Source organism: Belonocnema kinseyi, chromosome 6, assembly GCF_010883055.1.
Source record: "Belonocnema kinseyi isolate 2016_QV_RU_SX_M_011 chromosome 6, B_treatae_v1, whole genome shotgun sequence".
NCBI classification, from domain to species: Eukaryota; Metazoa; Arthropoda; class Insecta; order Hymenoptera; family Cynipidae; genus Belonocnema; species Belonocnema kinseyi.
Window position 1 is genome coordinate 89744517 of NC_046662.1, and position 22601 is coordinate 89767117.

The following is a 22601-nucleotide window of genomic DNA, read 5'->3' on the forward strand; positions in this document are numbered from 1 at the left end:
GAATCACCGACCCCTCAATATTAAAAAATGCACGGCAACGAATTATTCTTTTTTATTTAATGAAATTATATTTTATTCTCCTTTTCAATTAGATTCTTTGAGACCCGTATTTTCAAAAAAATTAAATATCTTGAACCACAACCATAAATGTAACAAATAGAACAATTTCAAGTCATTCAAAAGCTAATCAGATTTTCATCAACAATGAGTGGGAGATTTTGGAGACATTTCATTACACCACTTTTTTTTAGATAGCATCTAAAATTAGATAACTGTACTAAATATACTTTGATAGAACTTTACTGAAATAATATTAGAAAAAATTTATCATTCAAAGGAAAAGTGGAAAATTACTGGGCCGTGGTCAACTTTTTGGTAATTACCCATATTAATTAAATAAATAAATATATAAGAAATATATACCACGTTACAATATTGATTGTCGTAAAAAATACTCGTAAACTATCATGTCCAAAGTAAGGATTTTTGCAGTTATTGTTACTGAAAAAATTGTAACTAGTTATCAATTTCTTATTCATTTACAAAAATAACTTTCTTTACAACCATCGTTACCAAAACAGTAACTAGTTACTTATTATCACTGAAAAAACAGTAAATATCACGAAAAACATTTTGTGCTAAAACCCTTAAAAATGGCACAATCCATGAAAAACGAAAATGTCAAACGCAAATAAAAATAAATAAAACAAGGCCTGGATTTTAAATGGAGGTTAAAAATTGATCAAAACTAAAAATAGAATTTGCATAGAGTTATTTAGGGAGAAAACAAACAGAAAACTGTTTGGTATTACCTGAAGGCAGTTTTTGCGACTTAGGGTATGAGACAAAAATGGAGGTTAGTAGAAGAGAGCAAGATACCTATTCATGATCAGGAAACTGTTATAGGGTTCTCCACTTCTCGAATAAACAAATAGAGCCCCCTCGACATCAGTCTTTTCCCATTCGCTGGTCTCAGCATTAAAAGTATACAGTGCAACATGAGTCGCGGTCTCCAGAATATCCTTGACGTAGGGGTCAACTCTTTTTAGAGCCGCTACGTTCATTCTCAACTCCGACACATTCGTCATTTTGAAATTTATATGTTATTTAAAGTATCTCAAGTCCACTTGACTTTGGTCTCGTTAATAAATATACTTAATCTTTTTCCTGTGGTCTAGTTGTGTCGCAAATTTGTATAATTTCAAAACCGTAAGCAGCTGCTTCGTGCACTGACGCCATACTAAATTTTTCAACGTTAATTTTGCGATTTTTCGTGTCGATGAATCGAACTTCAGGTAATCACCGTTAGGCGGCACCACTATTCTACAGGTTTGACAACATTTAAAACTTAATATGGGCTTACAGAAATTAATTCGGGATGCATCTTCTTTTTGAGGATTTATGAGAATTTTAAGATTTTTTATATAAAAATGGAGATGTGACGAAAGTTTCAGAAATGTTCGAAAATTTTACAATATATTAAATGCTTTCAATTCCTGAAATTTGAAATATTTCAAGTAAAAATGTGGCTTTTTCCAACAAAATAGAAGAATTTTTAACCCAATATTTAAATTTCGAAAACAAAAGGTAAAGTTTCATAAATAGTTATATTCAAGAAAATAGTTAAATTTTCAAACAAATAGACGAATTTTCTATAAAAAAGACAAATTTTCAACAAGCAAGTGTCATTTTCAACCAAAGATATACATTTTCAAGTTTTATGATGATTCTTTAACTGTAATAGTTTTAAATTTTACGTCAAAGAAATATATTTTAATCTAAAAAATGAAATTTCAAGATATCTTTTGAATATTCAACAAAAAAAAAGAACTTTTAACAAAGTAGTTCAACTTTTACCTAACCAATTGAATTAAAAAAAAGGATTATTCGGAAAAAAATTTAATACTTATTTCAACCAAGAAAGATAAATAATCAATGGATACGCAAATAATTGTTATTAGGTCTAAAAAATATATTTAAAAATATTGAAACATTAAAAAAAGATGAATATTCAATAAAATAGTTCAATATGCAACCAAAACAGATTAATTTTCGACAAAACAGTTGCATTTTTCACCAAAAAAGATCAAGTTTCTACCAAAAAGTCGAAATTTCTAAAGAAGAAAACTCTAATAAATTGTTGAGTTTTACACTTAGAAAGACGAACTTTCTATGAAGCAGCTGAATTTTCCAAAAAAAAAAAAAAAAAAAAAAAAAAAAAAAAAAAAAAAAAAAAAAAAAAACAGTTAATTTTGAACCAAATAGTTCTTTTTCCTACTAAAATAGTTTAATTTTCCATCCAAAAACAATTTTTGAACAAAGCAGTTTTACACATTTGTTGAAATTTTAAGAAAATAAGTACAATTTTAAACAAAAAATTAAATTTTCAACCAAACAGATGCATTTTCTACCAAAAAAGGCCATTTTTCAACAAACAAATTACATTTTCGACCAAAAAGATAAATAATTAACGAATAATGTAATAGTTGATATTTAATAAAAAAATATGTTCAAAAACAGTTAAAACAGTTTCATTCCTCTCACAAAGTGGATTATTCAGTAAAATAGGTAAATACGCGACAAAAACAGAGAAAATTTTTTGTTTGTTAAAGAAAAAAAAATCTACTAAGTCGTTTAATTTTCAAGATAGAAGGCGGAAGTTTCTGCAAAGTATTTGAATTTTCAACAAAAAAAGCGAATTTTTGAAAATGATTTCTGATAACAAAAGTTTAGTCATTAACTAAAAAGGATGACTTTTTAACAAATTTGTTAGAAAAAAGTAATTATAATTTTAAGCAAATAATTCAATCTTCATTTTAAAAAACTGAATCTTCAATCAAAAGTGCAATACTAATCTTTTCAATGAAAAAGAATGAACTTAGAATGAAAAATAGTTTCATTTTCTTATTGGGCTATAATAATTTATTCAGTTCGGATTTAAGTGGAAAACGAGAAAAGGGCGACAAGAGGGGAAAAAGGGAAATACTGAGAAATCAGAGATAAATAAATAGGAATTTCGATTTATTTTTTAAACATAATTTGAAAATATTAGCTTAGAAAATTGTAAATTTTGCTTAGAAAATAAAGTCAATTTTCCACTGCACACATTTTGATTTCGAACTACGCACTTTTAAATGTGGACTACAGAAAGTGCGCCGGAATATGGATTGTTAATACAGGATTCAATATAAATACATCAATTTATAATCATATTTATAATGTATTATTGTTTATATTAACATTAATATCATATTTGGAGAAAGTTTCACGAAATTTTAAACGCGTATATAAAAATAATAAAAGGAATTATGTTGTTCTTTTACAATGCTTATTTGTGCGTTGTTTTCGAAAATGGAGTGTTACGTTGGCAACCCTGTTTGTGCTATTCGCTTAAAAATAAACAAAAAATAAAATGCATCAGAAACGATTCAGTTAATTTCGAATAAAGAATCTCTAAATACGGAATGAAAGTGAATCAATCCAGTCTCGTAGGAAAACAGGAATGCATAAATAAGGATTTGTTCTTCCTGTTTTGATATTTGAAAAAAAACCGGCACCAGGATCGTGCCTAAAAAGAGGGCGCCATTAATAGTTTCTTTGTATTTCTCTGGATATTTAAATAAGGAAAAAAAAAACATTCAAAATCGATAATTGAAAATCTTGGTAAATGTCGGTTTCCAAAATAGGAATCTAATAAAAATATCGAAATAATAAAAAATGATATTTACTTTCGATTTCTTTATGCAGATTGGAAATCGGAGAATCAGTCTTAACAATTTAAAAAAAATTTCGCTGAGAGTTTTTCTTGGAGAATGATTGGTTTACAAAAGTTAAACGACTTTTAGATTGATGAAAAAACGTTGAAGAAGAAAAGTAAAAAAAAATAAATCTCATTTTTTTGACAGCACCATGCGCGGTTGAGATGGCGCAATGAAAAATTGGGTCGATGAGCTAAAGATGGCGGCTGCTGTGTGATTTGCGTGAGAGGATTGGAGATTTTTAGCTATTTTGGCGGTGTTCTCCAGGAGTTTGTGGATAAAATTGGATTGCACGTGCAAAATGTAATAAAATACCGCGAAATGAGGTTCTCGAAAACGCACGCGATCGTTCGTGTTTTGTGATAAGCTTTGACGTAAGTGTCGTTTGTTTACCACGTCGGGCTTGTGCTTGTGTAACACCACACGCGCCAAGCGAAAAAGAGAAGAAAGCTCTGAGCGAAGACAAGACTGGAGATAAAGTGCAGCCGGACTTCGGCCCGGTGAAAAGACTGGTAGAGATGCTGAAACAATTGCAAATGGGGATGAGAGCTTTTCTCCTGATAGCCTCCCGCGTGTGGACATGCATCTGCTTTCTACTGAAGAAGCAGGTTAGAGCCGTAAGTAGGCCTTTGGCGCCTGAATTTTCAATATTTTCTGCAATTTTGCCTCCACAACACATCCACGTGGACCAGGTATTGATTCAGTTAATTTTCGATCCTCGCGTCAACGGATTCCTTCCATTTTCTCACTTTGCTTCCGCTTCTCAGTTTCTAAGTGAGTTTACCTTTCGGTACTTTATGCTTTAGTATGCGCGCGCGAACTATTACTCATCAATCTTCTCATTTCTCTTTTCTTTGCTGAATGTATCAACTTAAATTTCGCAAATGACAACACTAAAAAAAATACGTTTGAAAAATGAGAAACAATTCAGTACAGTATATTGAAATCCAATATAATGTAGCTGCTTTTATTGATCCAGAAACCTAATTATGCGTATATTAAATCTAGTATACAGATATTTCAGAACGAATATACAGTTTCATTGAACCATTACAATAATTTTTAAAAAAGTTGCAATACTTTTATTTTGTTTATCTTGTGTCAAACGTCCTTAAGCGAGACCCGTCCTAAGTCAAACATTCTTGAGTAAAGACCGTAATAAATAATAGTTATAAATTATCGTAATACGAATAAGAGTATGTATAAATTGTATGCATGTCAAGGTAGTGTAATTATTATTTTCAAATTTCCATCACTATTTTATGCTGATAAGGGAATCACCAAGGTGATCGTAGGTCAGGGAGAACCTGGAGGTCAGAGGTTTTGAAAAAAAAATTGGAAAAAACAGGGAAAATTAAAGAACTGTTAAGGACAATAAATTTGAAATAAAACATTTTAAAACTTAAATTCTTTTATTTCGTTTATAAAATATTCTACGTTAAAAACAAGATCATCCTTATTGGTTTAAAATTCCAATATTTTGTATTCCATTCTAGTACTGGTAATCTTTTTTGGTCGAAAATTAAACTGTGTAGTTGAACGTTCGTCTGTTCGGACTGGAAATTCACCTTTTTGTGGTAGAAAATGTATCTTTTTTGATTGAAATAAATCAATGTTAAAAATGTTAATCTTTATATTATTGTTTTTTTTTCATTTACAAAAGATTCTATTTAAAACATGTTACAAGATTATAATGCTAGTCTTTGAAGAATAATGTTAAGGGAAAATTAAAAATTGGTCCGGGAAAAATTACGGAATATTGAAAATGAAGTTTTGCGGCCACCCTGATAAAATATTTTAACTAATAATCAATCTGCGTTAAATTTCTATTTATTTTTTTTTGTAGTGGTTTCCTCTTGACTATAATATTTTAAGATAACAATTTTATTATTTGGTAAAAAATGCAACAAATCATGCTTGATTAACAGTAAAGCTTTTGTTTGTTGAAGTTGTCCCTTTTTTGTTTAAATATTTGGTTTAAAATTGAATTGTTTTGTTGGAATTTGATTTTTTGTTGTTTTTAAAAATTCTAGTATTTTGTTAATAAATAGTTTTTTGGTGAAAAATTCAACCGCTTTGTTGAGTATTTGTCTATTACGGCAAATAATTGGTGCTTTGGATTTAAAATTCGTCCATTTGGTTGAAAATTCAAATATTTGCTTAAAAATTCAACTATTTTGTTGAAAATTTATTTATTTTTTTAATTCAAATATTTGGTTAAAAATCAATATTTTATGGTTGAAAATTCAACTGTTTTCTAAATATAAAATTTTATTGATTTATTCCGTTTATAAAAGGTTCCTGATTTTGTTTATTTATTTAAGCATTTAAACATTTTTTATTTGCAATGCTTGTCCCAAAAGGTAAAGGAAGTTCAAAATCATTTTTCACCGTGATTCACCGTTATCTATACGGATGCTCTGATTGAAAAAATAACAACGGAAAGAACTATTTGAGAACTATTTTTACACCTGTATTGGAAATCAGAGCCTAGAAGTTGAAATTTTCCAGTACGGAAATAGTAAAATCGATATGAGAGAAATAATTATTAAGTAAGGGGTATTAGTGATTAAAAAAAAAAGATTTTCTAATCTGAATATTCACGCTAGCTCAAGTTGTACCTTTTTATTCAACAAATTTAAACAATTCAAAATTGGATATGATTTAGACTCTTATTATTATTGGAATTTTATCGTGAATGATTGTGTGTTCTTTATGTTCTCAATGGAGTGAAAATGTATGTATTAAAGTATACATTATAAATTATCCACTTTTATATTACCATAATTGTAAATATTTTAATGAAAATGTAAAACTCAATTTTAAGGATAATAATAATTCTTTTTACTTGTTTCATATTTTTCTATAAGAAGTAACTTCGTTTAATTTATTTATTGTATTTTGTAATTGGCACACCGTTTTTAAAATTCTAATAGACAAATCTTAAGTATACCCACTCAAAAAATCAAAATTGTGCGATCTAATTTGTTTTAAAAATTTTGTTTGTGGTATTTTTTTTTTAATTTGTCGAAAATCACTTTTCAAATTGTGGTAAACAATATTTTTTTATATTCTTTAAAGAATTTAATCATTACCAAAGCAAATCGCTTATTCTCAAAAACCACTTATCGCTTATCTGCATTAATAAAAAATGAAAATTTTGCTTTATAACTTTATTTCTCTTAAAGGGAAGAGCGTAACCTTTTTTTGGGGATAAAACAAGGAAAAAGCTCTATCTTCCAAAAAAGTTTTTTTTTTTTTAGTTTCATTTTTGAAGGTCAAATAGTTTTTTTTTTTGTAATTCTTATGATTATTTGAAAGGGCGTGAAAAATATGATCGAAACTGCACTGAGCTATTTTCTTTATCGCTATTAGAACAGTTAAAAGTTCCCAAATTAGAAAGCATCCACGAACAACCCACCCTCCCCCACCTTCAGTAAATAGATCAGACAAGTTTGATTTTTTTAGTGGGTTAATTAAATTAAGGGTTATATTAATTAGGGAATATTTAATTAAGGAATTTACGTGTTAATTTATTAAATGCGAAACAAGTAAGATAAAATGTTTATTTTCGTTAAAAATGAGTTAATAATTTTTTAGTAAATGATGTACAATGATGCTGATGTAAAATGAAATAATTCTTTATGTATAAAAACTGATTAAATTCAAATATTTAAAAAAATTGTTTAATGTTTGGCTACGAAGGTACAAATTGGGCTAGTGTGCGTCTTTAGATTAGAAAATCATTTTTTTCCCCTCATAAAATGAATCACCTTAATGGTGATGGCCATAATGGACTGCTTAATTAACAAAGCCTTGTCGGCCATTATTTGTTAAGCCATGAATTTCGCATACTATTCCGTATATTTTAAATTGATGAACAAAACGTATCGTTTGAGAATGCCAAGTTTAGCAAAGTCTGTCTAATTCTAAAAGAAATAGCAAAAAGTAATTAAACTTTTTATTATTACGAGCATGTACTTTATTCTCCTATATTTTCGTACAGAAGGTCCGTGTATGATTTCTTACTCTAGTTTATATAAGGAAATATGTAACTTCTAGTTTTTTTGCAAAAAAATTACAATTGGAAAAGATTTGAAAATATATTTATAAACTTACTTAATGTATTTTTACATATGAGCAGAGGATTATTAACAATGCTGAGTAACTTATCTTGGCAGAATATCAAAGAATATTTAAGTGACCGTGTGATATTTTTTGAAGAAAATAAGGTTTTAATAAATTTGTGTGATATAGGAGTACATGACTAGAAAAATAACAAATTTGACCATTTCTTGGCTCCTGGTCGAAGACCAATTTTGAGATTATCACAATAAAGTTTGTTAATAAGAATAACTAAGAATGTCTTATTTCAGATTTCGCAAATGCAACCCGTTAAATACGAAATCTTCCCGTTGTCTCCTTTATCCAGACACAGACTTAGTAAGTATATTTAAAATTCTAAATTCGAATAATAAAGTGAAAACTTCCAAGATTGTTTTATGATAATGATGTATTTGATTTTGAAATAAAGGTATAGTAAAGAGGAAAGTTCTGGTTCTTGACTTGGACGAAACTCTCATCCACTCTCATCACGACGGAGTAGCCAGGCCAACAGTGAGGCCTGGAACACCTCCTGATTTTGTTCTTAAGGTGAAGATAGACCGACATCCCGTCCGATTTTTCGTCCATAAGCGACCACACGTTGACTTTTTTTTGGACATCGTTAGTCAGTGGTGAGTTTCCTTTTCCAACGATGCAAATAGATATTTGAAAATGAGCATTGCGTTATGTAATATTTTATAATAAACTCACGAGTCCGCTCTGCAAAATTAGAAAACCTTGATATCCAAGGTGAGTGGCATTATTTTTTGCCTGATAGCAATCAAGAGAAGCGAGCATAAATTTAGCTTCTGAGATTTTTGAAAAGTAGTTACGGATTTTAAAACTTTTTACTAGATTTTGAGTTTGCATTTTAGGTAGCCTGTAAATAATGTAATGTTTTTGTTTTAGGTACGAATTGGTGGTTTTCACGGCTTCTATGGAAATTTATGGAGCCGCAGTTGCTGACAAATTAGATAACAACAGAGGCATCTTAAGGCGCAGATATTACAGACAGCACTGCACGCCCGAAATGGGCTCCTATACTAAGGATTTGGCTGCCATTTGTTCAGACTTAGCATCAGTCTTTATACTCGACAACAGTCCTGGAGCCTACAGAGCATATCCAAGTGAGTTTAAGGAAGTTTATTATTTTCTTTGTGTACTTATATTATAGAGTGTGTGGGGTTGACCACTCGGCTTTTGAGTTTCTAGATTTCAAATGATTTCACGCAAATTTCTAAGATTTTAAAAAACTGCAAAGAATTCAAGGATTTCAACGAATTATAAAAGGTTGAAAATATTTACAAATATTTCCAAATATTTTATAAATATTAAAAATATTAAACAAAGATATCGAAAATTTTACAAATACTTAAGATATTTCACAAAGATTCCACAAGCCAGTCACAAATTTCATAAAGATTTTAAAGGATTTAACATATTTTACAGGTGTTTCACAAAAATTTCCAAATATTTCAAAAGGTTTTATGAATATTTCAAAAATATTTGTAATAAAAGATTTTTCCAAAATTTCGAAGATATTAAAGATTTTACCAATATTTCAATGGTTTCCAAAGATTTGATCATTATTTCAAAAGGTTTGATAAATATTACAAATATTAACAAGATGTCACAAATTTTATAAAGATTTCAAAGCTTTCAGAAGATTAAAAATGTTATGTCACAAAGATTTAAAAGGTTTCATCAAAGTTTCTGATATTTCAAAGATTTTGGAAAGATTTATCATGTGTTCAAAGATTTTAAAAATATTTCGTAAAAGTTTCCGAAGTCCTCAAAGATTTTACCCATTTTTTAAAGCTGTCACAAGTTTTATAGATTTCAAAGGTTTCAAAATTTCAGAAATATTTCACAAGTATGTTAAAAGATTTGGTAAATATTTCACACATTTTTCAAAGATTTCTATGATTTAATAATGTTTCAACTGTCGAACAAAGATTCGAAAAGATTTTCAATGTTTAAAAAGTTTCCAAGGATTTGCAAAAATTTCAAAATTTTTTACAAATTCTTAACAAAGATGAAAGGTTTCCAAACATTTCTAAATTTTTTAAAAGATTTCGAAGATGTTATAATATTCCAATGATTTCATAAAGATTTCAGATATTTTAAAACATTTTAAATATTTCAGATGTGTTCACAAAGATTTCCAGAGATGTCATAAAGATTTTATAAATTCTTAAAACATTTGGAAGATGGAATAATATTTCAATGTTTTCACAAAAATTTAAAATGATTTTACAAATATTTTTAATATTTCAAAATATTTCAAAAGTTTCCAAAGATTTGAAATATTTCACAAGCGTTTCAACGATTTCATCAAGATTTTACAAATTTTTCAAAGATTTCGAACATTTAATAATATTTCAAGGGTTTCCAAAGATTTGACAAATATTTTGAAAGATTTTATAAATATTTCAGGAAGATTTCAAAAATTTATAATTTTTTAAATATTTCAATGATATAAAAAATATTTCCAAAGATTTGAAGGATTTCAAAACGATTGAAAAGACTCTTAAAAACTTCAAACTTTTTGAAGATTTTTGAAGATATAAAATATTTTCAATGATTTCACAGAGATTTCAAAAATTTACAAATATTTTTAAAAGTTTTATAAATATTTTACAAAGATTAAAAAGATTTCACAACAATTTTCAAAGATTTTACAAATACTTCATGAAAATGTATCTTTTTAAGAAAATTTCAAAGATTTCACCAATTTTTCATAGGTTTCACAAATTTTATAAAGATTTTAAAGCTTTCAAAAGATTTATAAAAATATTTCATAAAGATTTAAAAGTTTTCACAAAAGTTTCCAAAGATTTCATAAGTTTTAAAAAGATTTCGAAGATTTAATAATATTTCAATGATCTCAAAAAGATTTGAAACGATTTTACAAAGATTTCACATATTTCAAAGGTTTTCATAGATTTGGCAAATATTTTGAAAGGTTTTATAAAGATTTAAAAAACTTGTAATTTTTTAAATATTTAAATGATATAAAAAAGAATATTTTCAATGATTTCACAGAGATTTAAAAAATTTACAAAAATTTCAAAAGCTTGCACAAAGATATCGAAGATTTTACAAATATTTTTAAACATCTTACAAATATTTCAAAAAGATATCCAATGATTTCAAAGAGTTTACAGATATTTCACAAATATTCCAAAGCTTTCACGAAAGATTAAAATAATTTCACAAACATTTTATTAATATTTCACAATGATTTCAAGCGATTTAGAAATATTTCAATGAATTCATGAATATTTTAAAAGATTAAGATGATTTAAAATATTTCAAAAATATTTCTAGATTTGAAAGCTTTCACGAAGGCTTGAACACCAAATTTCAAGAATGATCGACTCCTCAACAGAGCTCTTCTTCTGAGCGAGCTTCAAAAAAACTTTTTTTTATTTCTCTAATAACTTTCTTATGTTTTTTTCCTTCTTCCAGATAATGCAATACCAATAAAGTCGTGGTTTAGCGACGCTGGCGATACAGCCCTTTTGAGTTTGCTTCCCGTGCTAGACGCCCTCCGCTTCACGCAAGATGTTCGCTCGGTACTTTCGAGGAATCTACATTTACACCATACCTGGTAGCATAGTCCCGATCCGTCGATTTAATACAAACCGCTACTAGTTTAGTGTGTCTAGGACAGACCTATTCATTGTTATTAAATCTAGAGACATTAGAGCGCAACCCGCATCATGAGATGAGCCCTTTGACCAACTTTGAATTGATTGTCCATGAATCAATGCCCGGCAAAAGGGGTTATGGTGAAAGCACTCAGCGGACACGGGGTCGTCAGCCACTACTTATGTCAGCACAAAAATTTCATAGAATCACCTTATTGTTTTCTGTTACTCAATTTAGTTAATTACACCTTTGAGGTTCATTCATTTTCGTATCAAGTTAGCCAAAGAGCAGACTTTTTGGACCAGCAGGTAGTGAAAACCTTCCGTATCATTCCTACTTTTTCTTTGTGTACGGGGGTCGATACGTCACCAATTAGGAGCGAAAGCCGAAAGTCTCATTTTCTATTTTGTTACCACTCGCTGCGAATGCAATTTTTGTCCAGTGTGCGTCAACAAAATCAGGCGTCTTAATTACAATTAATGATTTTCGTCCCGATTGCGGGTGTAAATGTGAAAAGTTTGTCTCCTAGTTTCCTATGAACTCTTAGGATTCAGTTAGAAGGAGTCATGATTTTATTTTAAACGTTAATACTATTTTAGTAAAGAACGAGATTCAGTGTTCAATTGGGTCTTTGTCTTCATGGAGCATTTCCATACTTTGATCTCTTTTTTTTTAATGAAAGCTACTTTTTCATTTGTCTTTTCTCGCGTTCACATCTCTAATCTCTAGTCTCCCGGGATTCTGACGAGGCTTTGACGCACGCTCTGTCTAGTTTAAACCTACAACAAATTTAATTCCTCGCTAGCTAAATACACCCTAAATATCTTCAGACATTACGATCAATCTTACAGTACGATCCCTCGGTTGTGTACTACTGACTTAGGATGGCTAAAAGAGTACTAAATAAGCCTGTGTGAATGTAATCTCGATTTCAATTCAACAGAAACTTCTCGAAAGAAATGAATTTTTCACGCGCAATTTTCTACAGTTTTTTAGTTAGATTTTTGATGAAATTATTGAGTATTCTAGTACTTTACTGATTACGACTTGGCGACCTTTTATTGGCAACAATTCACGTCCACTCGAATTGAGATATAGAGTTGGAAATTTGGGGGGAAAAAATAAAAGGCACTGAGAAATGTTTTTATGTACCGTTAGCGCTTTTCACTTAAATTCCAAGTTTTTTAACTCGATATCTCAATTCGTGTGGACGTAAGTTATTGCGAAAAAATGTCAATAAAGTATGGGCATCGGATAAGTATTACATGGCCTGAACACAATTGATTAAAAGCATTGCCGACTGCCATTTTTGTAATTCAGATCGACTGAACTTGTCGAGATTTAAGATATTCAAGAAAATCTTCCAATATATTGACCAAACGGGTTTAAAATCTGAGACAATAGGGGCTTTTTTCCTCAAATTAAAGATTACATTTTCTCTCGTTTTTTCTAGATTTAGTGTTTTTAAGATAAAGAAGTTTCTGTGGAAGTGATGTGCAAAGGGGAAAGGGGAAAGGTGTTTGCTCCGGCCAAGTACTAAGTCATTTGAAATGGACTGTGTCGTTCACTGTATCAGTGAGACGACTTGTCTCGCTTATTATAATCTATTGATGAGTATTAATGACCATTGCAAAACGACGGAATTTATCTTTGTTTAGGATTTACAGTACCGAGAGAGGGAGAGGTGCAGGGAAGAGGAGAAAAATAATTGGAGAGTAGAGAATGGAAATCCATGTACAGTGGGGGCACTAAAAGTCATTCGTACACCTCTTTTTTTATGACTGGTTCAGTTCTCTTAATTCTCATTATTCTAGAGTTAAAAAAGTTTTTCTTTAAAGGTTTGACTGCTCTCAAAATTCGGTATAAAATGAGCCCGGTATGAAGCAAACTTATCTATTTTTTAAAGTAGATATTGCAAAAATAGTGTAAATGTCAATTTTTTCTTGAATAATCAATAACTTTTGAAATAATCAACATTTTTTCAAGTTCTTGGGGTCATTTTCAACCTACTTTTCTTTTCGAATTGCAAGAACTTGAATTTGTAAAAAGAAAGTTGGAAAAATTGCAATATTTTTTGTAGTAACAAAAATATTTATTTAGAATATATGAAACATATAATTATGAAGTTTCCTGAAAAAATATATTTAATTATTATTCTCATTTGCTTGCACATGTTTTCACATTTTTTCCACTTTTTTCTTACCACTTCCTTGCAATTTGATAAGAAAATTGTTACGATTTATACTAATAAGCTTTTGTAATACATTTGAAAATTTAAGAAAAAATTAAAATTTACACTATTTTGCAATATCTACTTTAAAAAATAGACAAATTGGCTTATTTTATACAGAATTTCGAGAGCAATCAAACCTTTAAAGGGAAATTCGTTTAGCCCTGGAATAATTAAAATTTAGGGTATTCAAACAGTCATGAGAAAATCGGTGTAAGAAGACTTTTTAGCGCTCACTGTAAATCGCTGTGTACTTTATCCGCTTGTTTAATTTAAAATTATGTATAACAGTGAACATTGTGAGGTTTGTACATATTAGAAACCAGTGTGTATTTGTAATTGCGAGAGTGATTGGTACGACTGATCGTGCAGTGTAATTGAGCCCTAACTGGTAAAAGAATTAAGTGGGCGCTATATATAAAATATATTACATATATATATATATATATATATATATATTATACATATATAAATATTGAATTTAATTATGATCAATAAAAGTCTATAAGATAACTGAATATATTGAAGTACTGGATCAAGTCCGCAGGATAAATTCTGAGGGATTTAACTGTCGGGAGATTTTTGTTTGTTTGTTTCTTGTAATCGACATTATTTCGAGATTGTTTAATAGTACAATTGTTTTGTGCAAGCTTTACTTTAGGATTAAATTGTGTCCAAATCGATAGACGAGAGTGAACAAAGTAACTTCATAATTATTATGCGTATGTACAAAAGGGAATTTATTAATTAAGAAAGACAACATTGAGTTTATTCGCTAAAACATAATTGTGTATGGTTCTTTGTACTGCCACCGTCATGCAATAATTATCCGTACGTCTCTGTACATTTTGGTTTAATGTATACGATTCAACACAGTGAAAATATACAATTTATCTGCTTTTGAATGGCAGTGTTTCTTCTATAAAATATCGAAGACAGTCGAAGAGGAAGCGTTTGCAATTTGTTCGTAGTAGATTGTACTTTCACTCTTTGGGCGGATCTTCTCGGATCATTTCCAAGGAGCTGTCAGAGTTGTTGGTACTACTTCCGCTGCCAGCATCGTCCTCTCGCTCAGTGGACTTTTCTTGGTTTTGGTTTGATGTGTCCAGCTGCCACGAAGGAATAGAAGGCGGTGCGCTTGGAAATTGTTTCCTGAAATTCAAATATTGGCTCGAATGATTTGCATATCACTTTATCAAATAAAAACGGAAGCTCTTTATTGTAGCTTTAATATTTAGTTTAGTGTAGCCGACTATTGAAAGTTAAATTAATTGACCATGGTTGTGATGTAAGGAACACATCTGTAAAATGTGAACTGAAACCAGGAAAGTGGGTTTAAACCTCTTGAAAATTGAATGTCTGTGCAACTCATTTTTCGTTGCTACAGATAGAATATGATTGACACTTTTTCAAACATTCTGTATTACTTCATTATGAAATTGTAAGAAAAATAAAAAGATAAAAACATAGAATTAACTTTTTCTTCAATAAAGAAAAGAGAACTCTTGAAAAAAGTATAAATTTTCTTTATTATTTATCTTCTGCATCACTGGGAGGTTTACTGTTTAGAATTAGAGAAGTGATTTTATTCTGATTATTAACTGAGAAGACAAGGCAGATGGAACTAGAATAACAATAATGATCAGCAAATCTAAGCAAGACTTTGAATCATATAATAAGTAGGATAAGGAAACTGTTGTGTCCAATCAAGGAAAATACAGAGCGTTTTATACGTTTTTATAACGCGCGTTTGCGCCTTTGGATTTTCATTTCCTAACATGAAAAATAAATTAAATTAAAATCAATATTTCAATGATTTATGAAATTAAAATTGATTGATTTTCTCAATTTGGAAGAAAAAATATTTAACGATTTAGGACAATTAGAAAAAAATTTTAATTGTATAATTCGTAAGTGATTGCCATTTTTATTTCCTGACATGAAAAATAAAAAATAAAATTTTAATCTGATATTTTAACAATTTCTGAATATGAAATTGAATTTCTAAAATTTGAAAAAAATATATTTAATGATTTAGGACAATTTAATTAGAAAAAAAAAAGATTTAAATTGTATAATTCCTACGTGATTGCCATTTTTATTTCCTAGCATGAAAAAAATTTTAATCCAATATTTTAACAATTTCTGAAATTAAAATTGATTGAATTTCTGAAATTGAACAAAATATATTTAACGATTTAGGACAATTTAATTAGAAAAAAAATGTTTATTGTATAATTCCTAAGTGATTGCAATTTTTATTTCCTTAAATGAAAAATAAAAATTTGAATCCAATATATTAACCTTTTCTGAAATTAAAAACAAAATATATTTAACGATTTACGACAATTTAATTAGAAAAAAAATTGTATGGTTCCTAAGTGATTGCGCTAAAAATTAAACAATTTTATTTCGAATTCCATCACGAAATTGAATGATTTGAAATTAAAAATTTGATAATAGGAGAATGTCAAACCGTTAAAAATTATATTATTTATAATCAAAAAGGTTCCAAATTAAATAAAAAACTTTTGAATTTGAAAAATTTTTAATTCAAAAGAGATTTCAATACTAGATTGAATCTTTCAAAGTGAAAACTTCTGAAATTATAGATTTTGATATTGTTATTATATAACAAAATTATATTTTTCTAAACTAAAAAAAAAAAAAAAAATGAATTGAATTATTATAGAAAAAAAACTTAAACGAATGCGAATTTTATTAGAAACTGAAAAAAATGTATTCGACAAAAATTGTTATGTTAAAACTTTTTTATACTCAAAACCTTAAAAATTTTAATTATTTTAAGTAAATTTAAGTCGCTTAAAACTTAATAATCTGTAATACATATGAAGTAATCAAAACTGGGAAACCTCATTTTAAAACACTCAAAAGTGGAACTCTTCTAAAGTTTACACTTTTAAAACTGCAGCCTAAAAAAGTTTTAATTCAGACTTGCACCTATAAAATGGAAGCTTTTAACACTTTTTAAAGAGTTCTGGTTAATGAGTGTAAGTTAAAATTATCCATTGCCAATACTTAAATTTGAGGAATGAATCAATAATTTTGTAAATGTTTAAAGTTATATCATTTTCAGCAATTTTAAGATAGGAACAATAAAAATTGAACGATACAAAGTTTAAGTCGATGTAAATAATTGTTCAACTAGTATTTAAACTTCAAAATTCAATACTTTTATTTTAGAAATTAAAAAGGAACAATTATAATTCTAACGATACGAGACTGTTTCAAAGAATTGAGTTTCAAATTGTAATTTTTAATATTTTATTTATAATTGCTTATTTATAAAGGACAAGAAAATATTTCAAAGTATTAAATTTTTTAAATAAAAATATTTCAAATTGAATGGTTTAAAAATAGAATAGTTTAGACTAAAACAATATTTCAATAGAATCTGAAAATTAATGAAAGCGTTTAATTATGAATCTGCTAATTTGAAGTTATTTTTAAATTGAAAATATATTGCAAAGTTTCTTTTTGAACAAATTCAGAATTATCTTGTAAAATCAATTATTGTTCAGTTCTTAACACTGGAATGACAGTTCAATTATAAAAATAATTAATTATATAAAATTGATAGTTTATAAACTTTAAACGTTTTTTCCTACAATTTTTAGTTTCAGACACTTTAAATTAAAAATTTGATTTGGCAACTTAATAGTTTTTCAATGAACTACAGTCAGAAATTATAGAGATTAAAAAATCCCAAATATTTTGATCATCTCATATCAAGTCTTAAAAATAATAATGTAAAATTCTTTGAATTGAAAATGTTCCCTCAAAAACGAAGGCCTGAAATGAAAATTAAAAGAAAGTTGAAGTAAAGCTTATTTTAAATGGCATAAGAAAAAAATTGTAACATCCCCGGTCAAAAAATAAATTCACTGTCATTTCCCGTTTTCCCGGCCTAGTGACCGTCCTGTAATTCGTTTGGAAAATTCACATTTTCAAGTCAGAATTACAATTCTTTTCAAAAATTTCTTTTTATAACTCAGAATTAGAATTTTTGTTTGGAAAATTCCTTGTTTCAGACCGATTAACAATAATTTTGTTCGAAAATCTCGGGGACAATTTCGAATTACATGTAACAGCTTCGAAAAATTTTCTGTTTCATCTGAAAATTATAATTTTTATCGAAAATTTACTGTTCCAAGTCAGAAGAATAATTATTTTTAAAATTGCCTTTTCCAAATCAGAATTAGAGAGTTTTTGGGAAATTAATTGCTTCAGATCTGAATTATACATTTTTTTTCAGACAATATCTGGTCCAATTCAGAATCACAGATGGCTTCGGAAAATTTTCTGTTTCAACTCAAAATTATATATTTTTTTTAAATTGAATGTTCCAACTCAGAATTATAATTATTTTCAAACATTTCCGTTTCCAAGTCAGAATTATAATCTTTTTAGAAAGTTTCTTGTTCTAGATCTGAATTATATACATATTCTTCGAAAGTATCCGGTACAATTCAGAATAACTGATGGCCTCGGAAAATTTTCTGTGTCAACTCAACATTATAATTTTTCTCGAAAATTCACTGTTTCAAGTCAGAAAAATAGTTTTTTGTATCTTTTCGAAAATTCCCTGTACCAATTTAAAATTATCATTCTTTTCCAAAAATTCAAAACGGCATCACTTACATCATTGCCATTCTCGACAATAATGTATTTTTCACTACTTTCATTTCGCGATTGAACAAAATGAAAATAATAAAACATTAAAGAAACTTTTAAGTTTTTTTTAAAAGTTTTAAAATAATTAGTGGAATTGTTATGTTTTTCAATCATGCTATTATTTAGCTTACAATGCGTAATTAAAATTTTTTTTATATTTAAAATTTTCCATTTAAAATTTTTATTTCTAAGCTCACATTTTTAATTTCAAGAATTTGTAAATGCTTTCTTAAAGTCTTGAACAAAAAAAATAAAAGCCTTTGATGTTGAAAATTTTGGATAAAAACATTTTTATTTAATAAATAAATATATTTTTTTATTTATCTGTACTTTAAGTAGTAAAAAGTGAACAAAACGATTGGTTTATAAACTATTTTCAACTTAAAAATAACTTCATAATAATATATTCTTAATGAAAGGATTTTATTAAATTTAAAATATTGTTTCGGTCTAAAATATTCAATTTTGAACCTATTAAATTTGACATTTTTATTCAAGACAAGTAATTTGAAACCAAATATTTAAAAGTAAAGAATCTTTGACTGAATTGTTTGACACAGAAAGCCTGGAATCGTTAAAACTTCGAAGAGCCTTTAAACTTTGAACGTTACCATTTTAATTGTTGTATTTGAAAAATGCTTAATTTGCAAGTGAAATTTTTAAATTTGGATGTATAATTTACAAATGAGCATTTGCAGAAAAAATTTGAGTAATTTTGAGAGATATTTAGGAGTTTTAAAAAGATTACAAATTATGATGCAAATTTCAGAAAGTTTTCTTAAAATCTTTTAGAATCTTTTTTGAAAATTTTGTTTAAATCTTTGAAGAACTTTCTCAATATTCTCTTAAAATAATTTTTCAAAATGATGTAATTTTTTATTTTCCTAGGAATCTTAAGAAAATGTTTTTATATCTTTGACGCCATTCGCAAAATTGTAAAGAAATTTTATAAAATTTGTAGGATTTTCTGAAAATTGTACAAAAAAATTCAATTTATTTTGACAGATATTTAGATGTTCTGAAAAAATTTCCAAAATATATTAAAATTTAAAACCAATTTAAAGCAACTTCTAGATTTCTCAAGATTTTGAATTAAAATTTTGAAGCTTTCCAAGGATGTTTAAACTATTTAAAAAAAATTAAATTTCTAATTTAAGAAGTTTTCAGTTAAAATTTGTTCAATTTTTCAATATTTGTTATTTCTAGCTTAAAATTCCATAAAATTATATAATTAAAAAAATTTTAAAGTTGATTGATTTTTTAAATTTAGAGCAATAGATTTATATATTTTTTTATTGAAAAATGTTAGTACCTTCAATTTTATACGCGTAAATTATTGAGCATTTGAATACAAAATTATTTAATTAAAAACTTTTAAAATTCAATTTTAAAAGTTCAAAATCTAACAGTTTCACTTTGAGTGCTTTCATTCAAAGCTCAGTTTTCATTACCTCAAGTGGAAAATTTGGTAGCTTTAGTGTTCCATTTTTTAAATTTCATTGACCGTAAAAAACGTTTGCGAACCGGAAAAATCCCGGGAATTTATTTCGCCGATTAAATCGGCCACCCTGAATTGATAAAATTACTTCCAATCTTACTTTGACAGAAGTAAGGATTTCAAACTAGCTAAATCTTGTTTTAATTCTTGGACCAACTGAGGAATCGTTGGATCCACGGACTGACTTTTCGTCAATTTTTGAACATCGTCTTCCATTTTGGAAAGCGAGTCCTTGACTTCTTTCATAGAACGCTGAATTGTTTGGTCCAGTTCGACAACGGGATCTTTTGGAAGATCGCGTCTCTTGCTACCGAACAGGAATGGTGCGATAAATTTCTGTAAATAGAAATTCGATTAAAGATTGATATCTTGATTGATTACAAAACGGATCATAAAAGTGAATGAGTTCACAGATGAATAATATTGTCGTACCTTGTAAAACCAATAAACACAGTAAACAGTGGCACCAATTAAAGCTGCTACGTTGAAGAATTCTTTGATTCTGTAAAACAATGTTGACTGCATGGAATGCTGCTGAAAGTATGGATATGGTTGCACTGATGGTGGTATCGTGACAGTTGTAAATTCATTTTGATTCTGGCTTTTAATCGATACGTTGGCCAAGTCACAAGCTCTCTGAATTTCCTCTTCTGTTAACCCTTTTCTTCTCAAAAAATCCTGCTTTTGCTTGACAGGACTTGTAACTACTTTTGGATTTAGGAGGAACTTCACTGCTGTGGTTATCTATAAAAATTACATTTTTCTACTCATTAATTATAGAATATCATACACAGAGCTTTCAAATATTAAAAAATTGTTCCTTTGTTACAAACGAAAGACTAAATTAAATTCCTAAAAAAGTACATCGGTATGAACAATTAAATATTACTATAAAACTTCGTAATGGCCTTCATATTCATTTTTTGTAATGTAACAAGTTGCGGAAAATATTCACAGTTGGCTTAATAAACCAGTAAGCCTAAAAACTATAAATAGAAAATGAGAAGCGTAAACAAATCGCATTGTATGTTTATATACATCTTTTATTTACATAACCTAAAAAGAGAGTTCGTTCAGAAGAAAAAATGTGTGCAATTACTTTGTATAAGGGGCTTTATTAATCAATTTTGAAATTAAAAATCGTGAAGAAATACACAAAAAAAGGAGTAGGATTTAAAATAGTTCGTCTTTTCTTGCATTGCAATGGGTACAAAGGTTATTTGCATCATTTATTAATTATTTATGTCAGTGTCAGATACATAAAATGAAAAATGAAATTTACGGAGAAATTGAAAGATATAATGAAATAATTGAAGATCAATAAACAAATAAACATTCAGTAAATATATTAGTAAGACTTACAAGTTGTTCTCTGAGAGGAACTGAATTGTTCGTATCTTGTTCAGTCATCGTTTTACTTGTGACCTGACTATTTTAGGTTACGTTGTTTATCTATCCAGCTTATTCAGCGAATACAGTCTTATAAATTACACAACAATCAAAAATAGATACTTATTAATCACATATTCTTTCTCACAATAACAAATTAATATGAGGATTATCACCGGCTGCCATCACGAGAATCAAGAGGAATGTTGGTTAATGCGCATGCACGAAAGTAAATTAATTCTTTTTTTGTTGTGTTTTTACCAATTATGAGCATTTTCATCATCCAAATGAATTTTTCAGTATGAAATTAATTTAATCTAAGATTCTTTAGCCCTTAGAATGTAAACCATGATTAAGAATAACCTTTTTTCAATCTTTTTTTAAACCATGAATCAGCGAAAACCATTTGTTTAGAAAGTGTTTGAAATTCAGCGCCAATTCAATTCAAAAGAAAAAGAGTCAAAAGAGAAAAGTCATATTTATCCTACATTTCTTCAAAACAATGTTTTTTTTGTGGACTGAGAATAAGAAAAAGGATTAGTTTTGAACATTAAACAGTTTTCTTTATTAATTGCACATAGATCAAGTTTAAAGAATGAAGAAAATTTAAACAAAAGTTGCAATTTAATTACCTGGTTAGTTGTGATGTTGATATTGATCTTCATAAGCCCTTCAACTGATTCAAATAGGTTTCGAAAATGCAACCCCTCTTTTTACATTCTCATCAGAGAAGGTATTAGATTTGTCTAAAATTTGACCCCCCCCCCCACACACCTCCCAGTTTTGGTCAAATGTGCACGTTTTGAGATCCTCTGAATCCGAAAAACAGGTTTTATATAATATTCAAAAATTGAGCGCATTTAAAATATTTTTGAGTCCACGTTTTTCAAGATTCAAAAATTTTCAGTACAGATGTTTATATTATTCAAAAAGTTGAACAATTTATCCTGAAGACTTTTTTCATAAAAGCAAAAATTACCAGAGTTAAAGCATTTACAAAATCCCAAAAAACAGACGAATATGAACCTTTTAAGCCAAATAAAGGACGATATAAAAAAAAAACCAAGGGAAGAAGAAGTTTGATTCCTAAATGCCCTACAAGATTATTATAACAACTTTCTGAATTTTTTTTCAAAAATCAAAAATTCGAATTTTTACAGCACAGAAAATAATGGAAAATCCAAAAATTACATTTTTTCATGCTTCAATTTTACAGTATTTCAAAGATTCTCAAATATATAAACGCATATTCAAACAAAAAAATATATACACA

General features: G+C 28.0%; 3 protein-coding genes across 6 annotated transcripts in view; 1 reads left to right on the forward strand and 2 right to left on the reverse strand.

Annotated features, from left to right (window-relative positions):
* LOC117174207 (mRNA-decapping enzyme 1A) overlaps nt 1-1267 on the reverse strand; it is a 29764-nt gene extending 28497 nt beyond the window's left edge. The window contains exon 1 of the mRNA XM_033363072.1: nt 880-1267. Coding sequence (XP_033218963.1) covers nt 880-1088 — 209 coding nt within the window. The 5' untranslated portion in view covers nt 1089-1267. The remainder of the gene's footprint in view (nt 1-879) is intronic.
* Nucleotides 1268-3943: 2676 nt separating this feature from the next.
* LOC117174694 (CTD nuclear envelope phosphatase 1 homolog) lies at nt 3944-15203 on the forward strand. 4 transcript variants are annotated; one of them, XM_033363999.1, is made up of 5 exons: nt 3944-4450; nt 8135-8201; nt 8293-8494; nt 8772-8989; nt 11334-15203. In XM_033363999.1, exons 1-5 carry the CDS (start codon nt 4277-4279, stop codon nt 11477-11479), a joined length of 807 nt encoding a protein of 268 aa, XP_033219890.1. In that variant the 5' UTR covers nt 3944-4276; the 3' UTR covers nt 11480-15203. The 4 variants fall into 4 exon arrangements, with proteins under 4 accessions (XP_033219890.1, XP_033219891.1, XP_033219892.1 ...); XM_033364000.1 differs by having other exon boundaries at nt 3944-4375; XM_033364001.1 differs by having other exon boundaries at nt 3944-4366.
* Nucleotides 14460-21556, reverse strand: LOC117174695 (peroxisomal membrane protein PEX14). The gene is made up of 4 exons (XM_033364003.1): nt 21302-21556; nt 20372-20683; nt 20040-20275; nt 14460-14898 (listed from the first exon to the last, which is right to left on the reverse strand). Exons 1-4 carry the CDS (start codon nt 21347-21349, stop codon nt 14730-14732), a joined length of 765 nt encoding a protein of 254 aa, XP_033219894.1. The 5' UTR covers nt 21350-21556; the 3' UTR covers nt 14460-14729.
* Between the last annotated feature and the right edge of the window lie 1045 nt (nt 21557-22601).

Coding starts and splice junctions, on each gene's coding strand:
- LOC117174694 (XM_033363999.1), top strand. CDS start 4,277: ATGCTGAAACAATTGCAAATGGGGATGAGAGCTTTTCTCCTGATAGCC. Junction 8,495..8,771: donor TTGGACATCGTTAGTCAGTG/GTGAGTTTCCTT, acceptor TTTTTGTTTTAG/GTACGAATTGGTGGTTTTCA. Junction 8,990..11,333: donor AGCCTACAGAGCATATCCAA/GTGAGTTTAAGG, acceptor TCCTTCTTCCAG/ATAATGCAATACCAATAAAG.
- LOC117174695 (XM_033364003.1), bottom strand. CDS start 21,349: ATGACTGAACAAGATACGAACAATTCAGTTCCTCTCAGAGAACAACTT. Junction 20,684..21,301: donor TTCCTCTCAGAGAACAACTT/GTAAGTCTTACT, acceptor TAATTTTTATAG/ATAACCACAGCAGTGAAGTT. Junction 20,276..20,371: donor GTGTTTATTGGTTTTACAAG/GTACGACAATAT, acceptor TTCTATTTACAG/AAATTTATCGCACCATTCCT.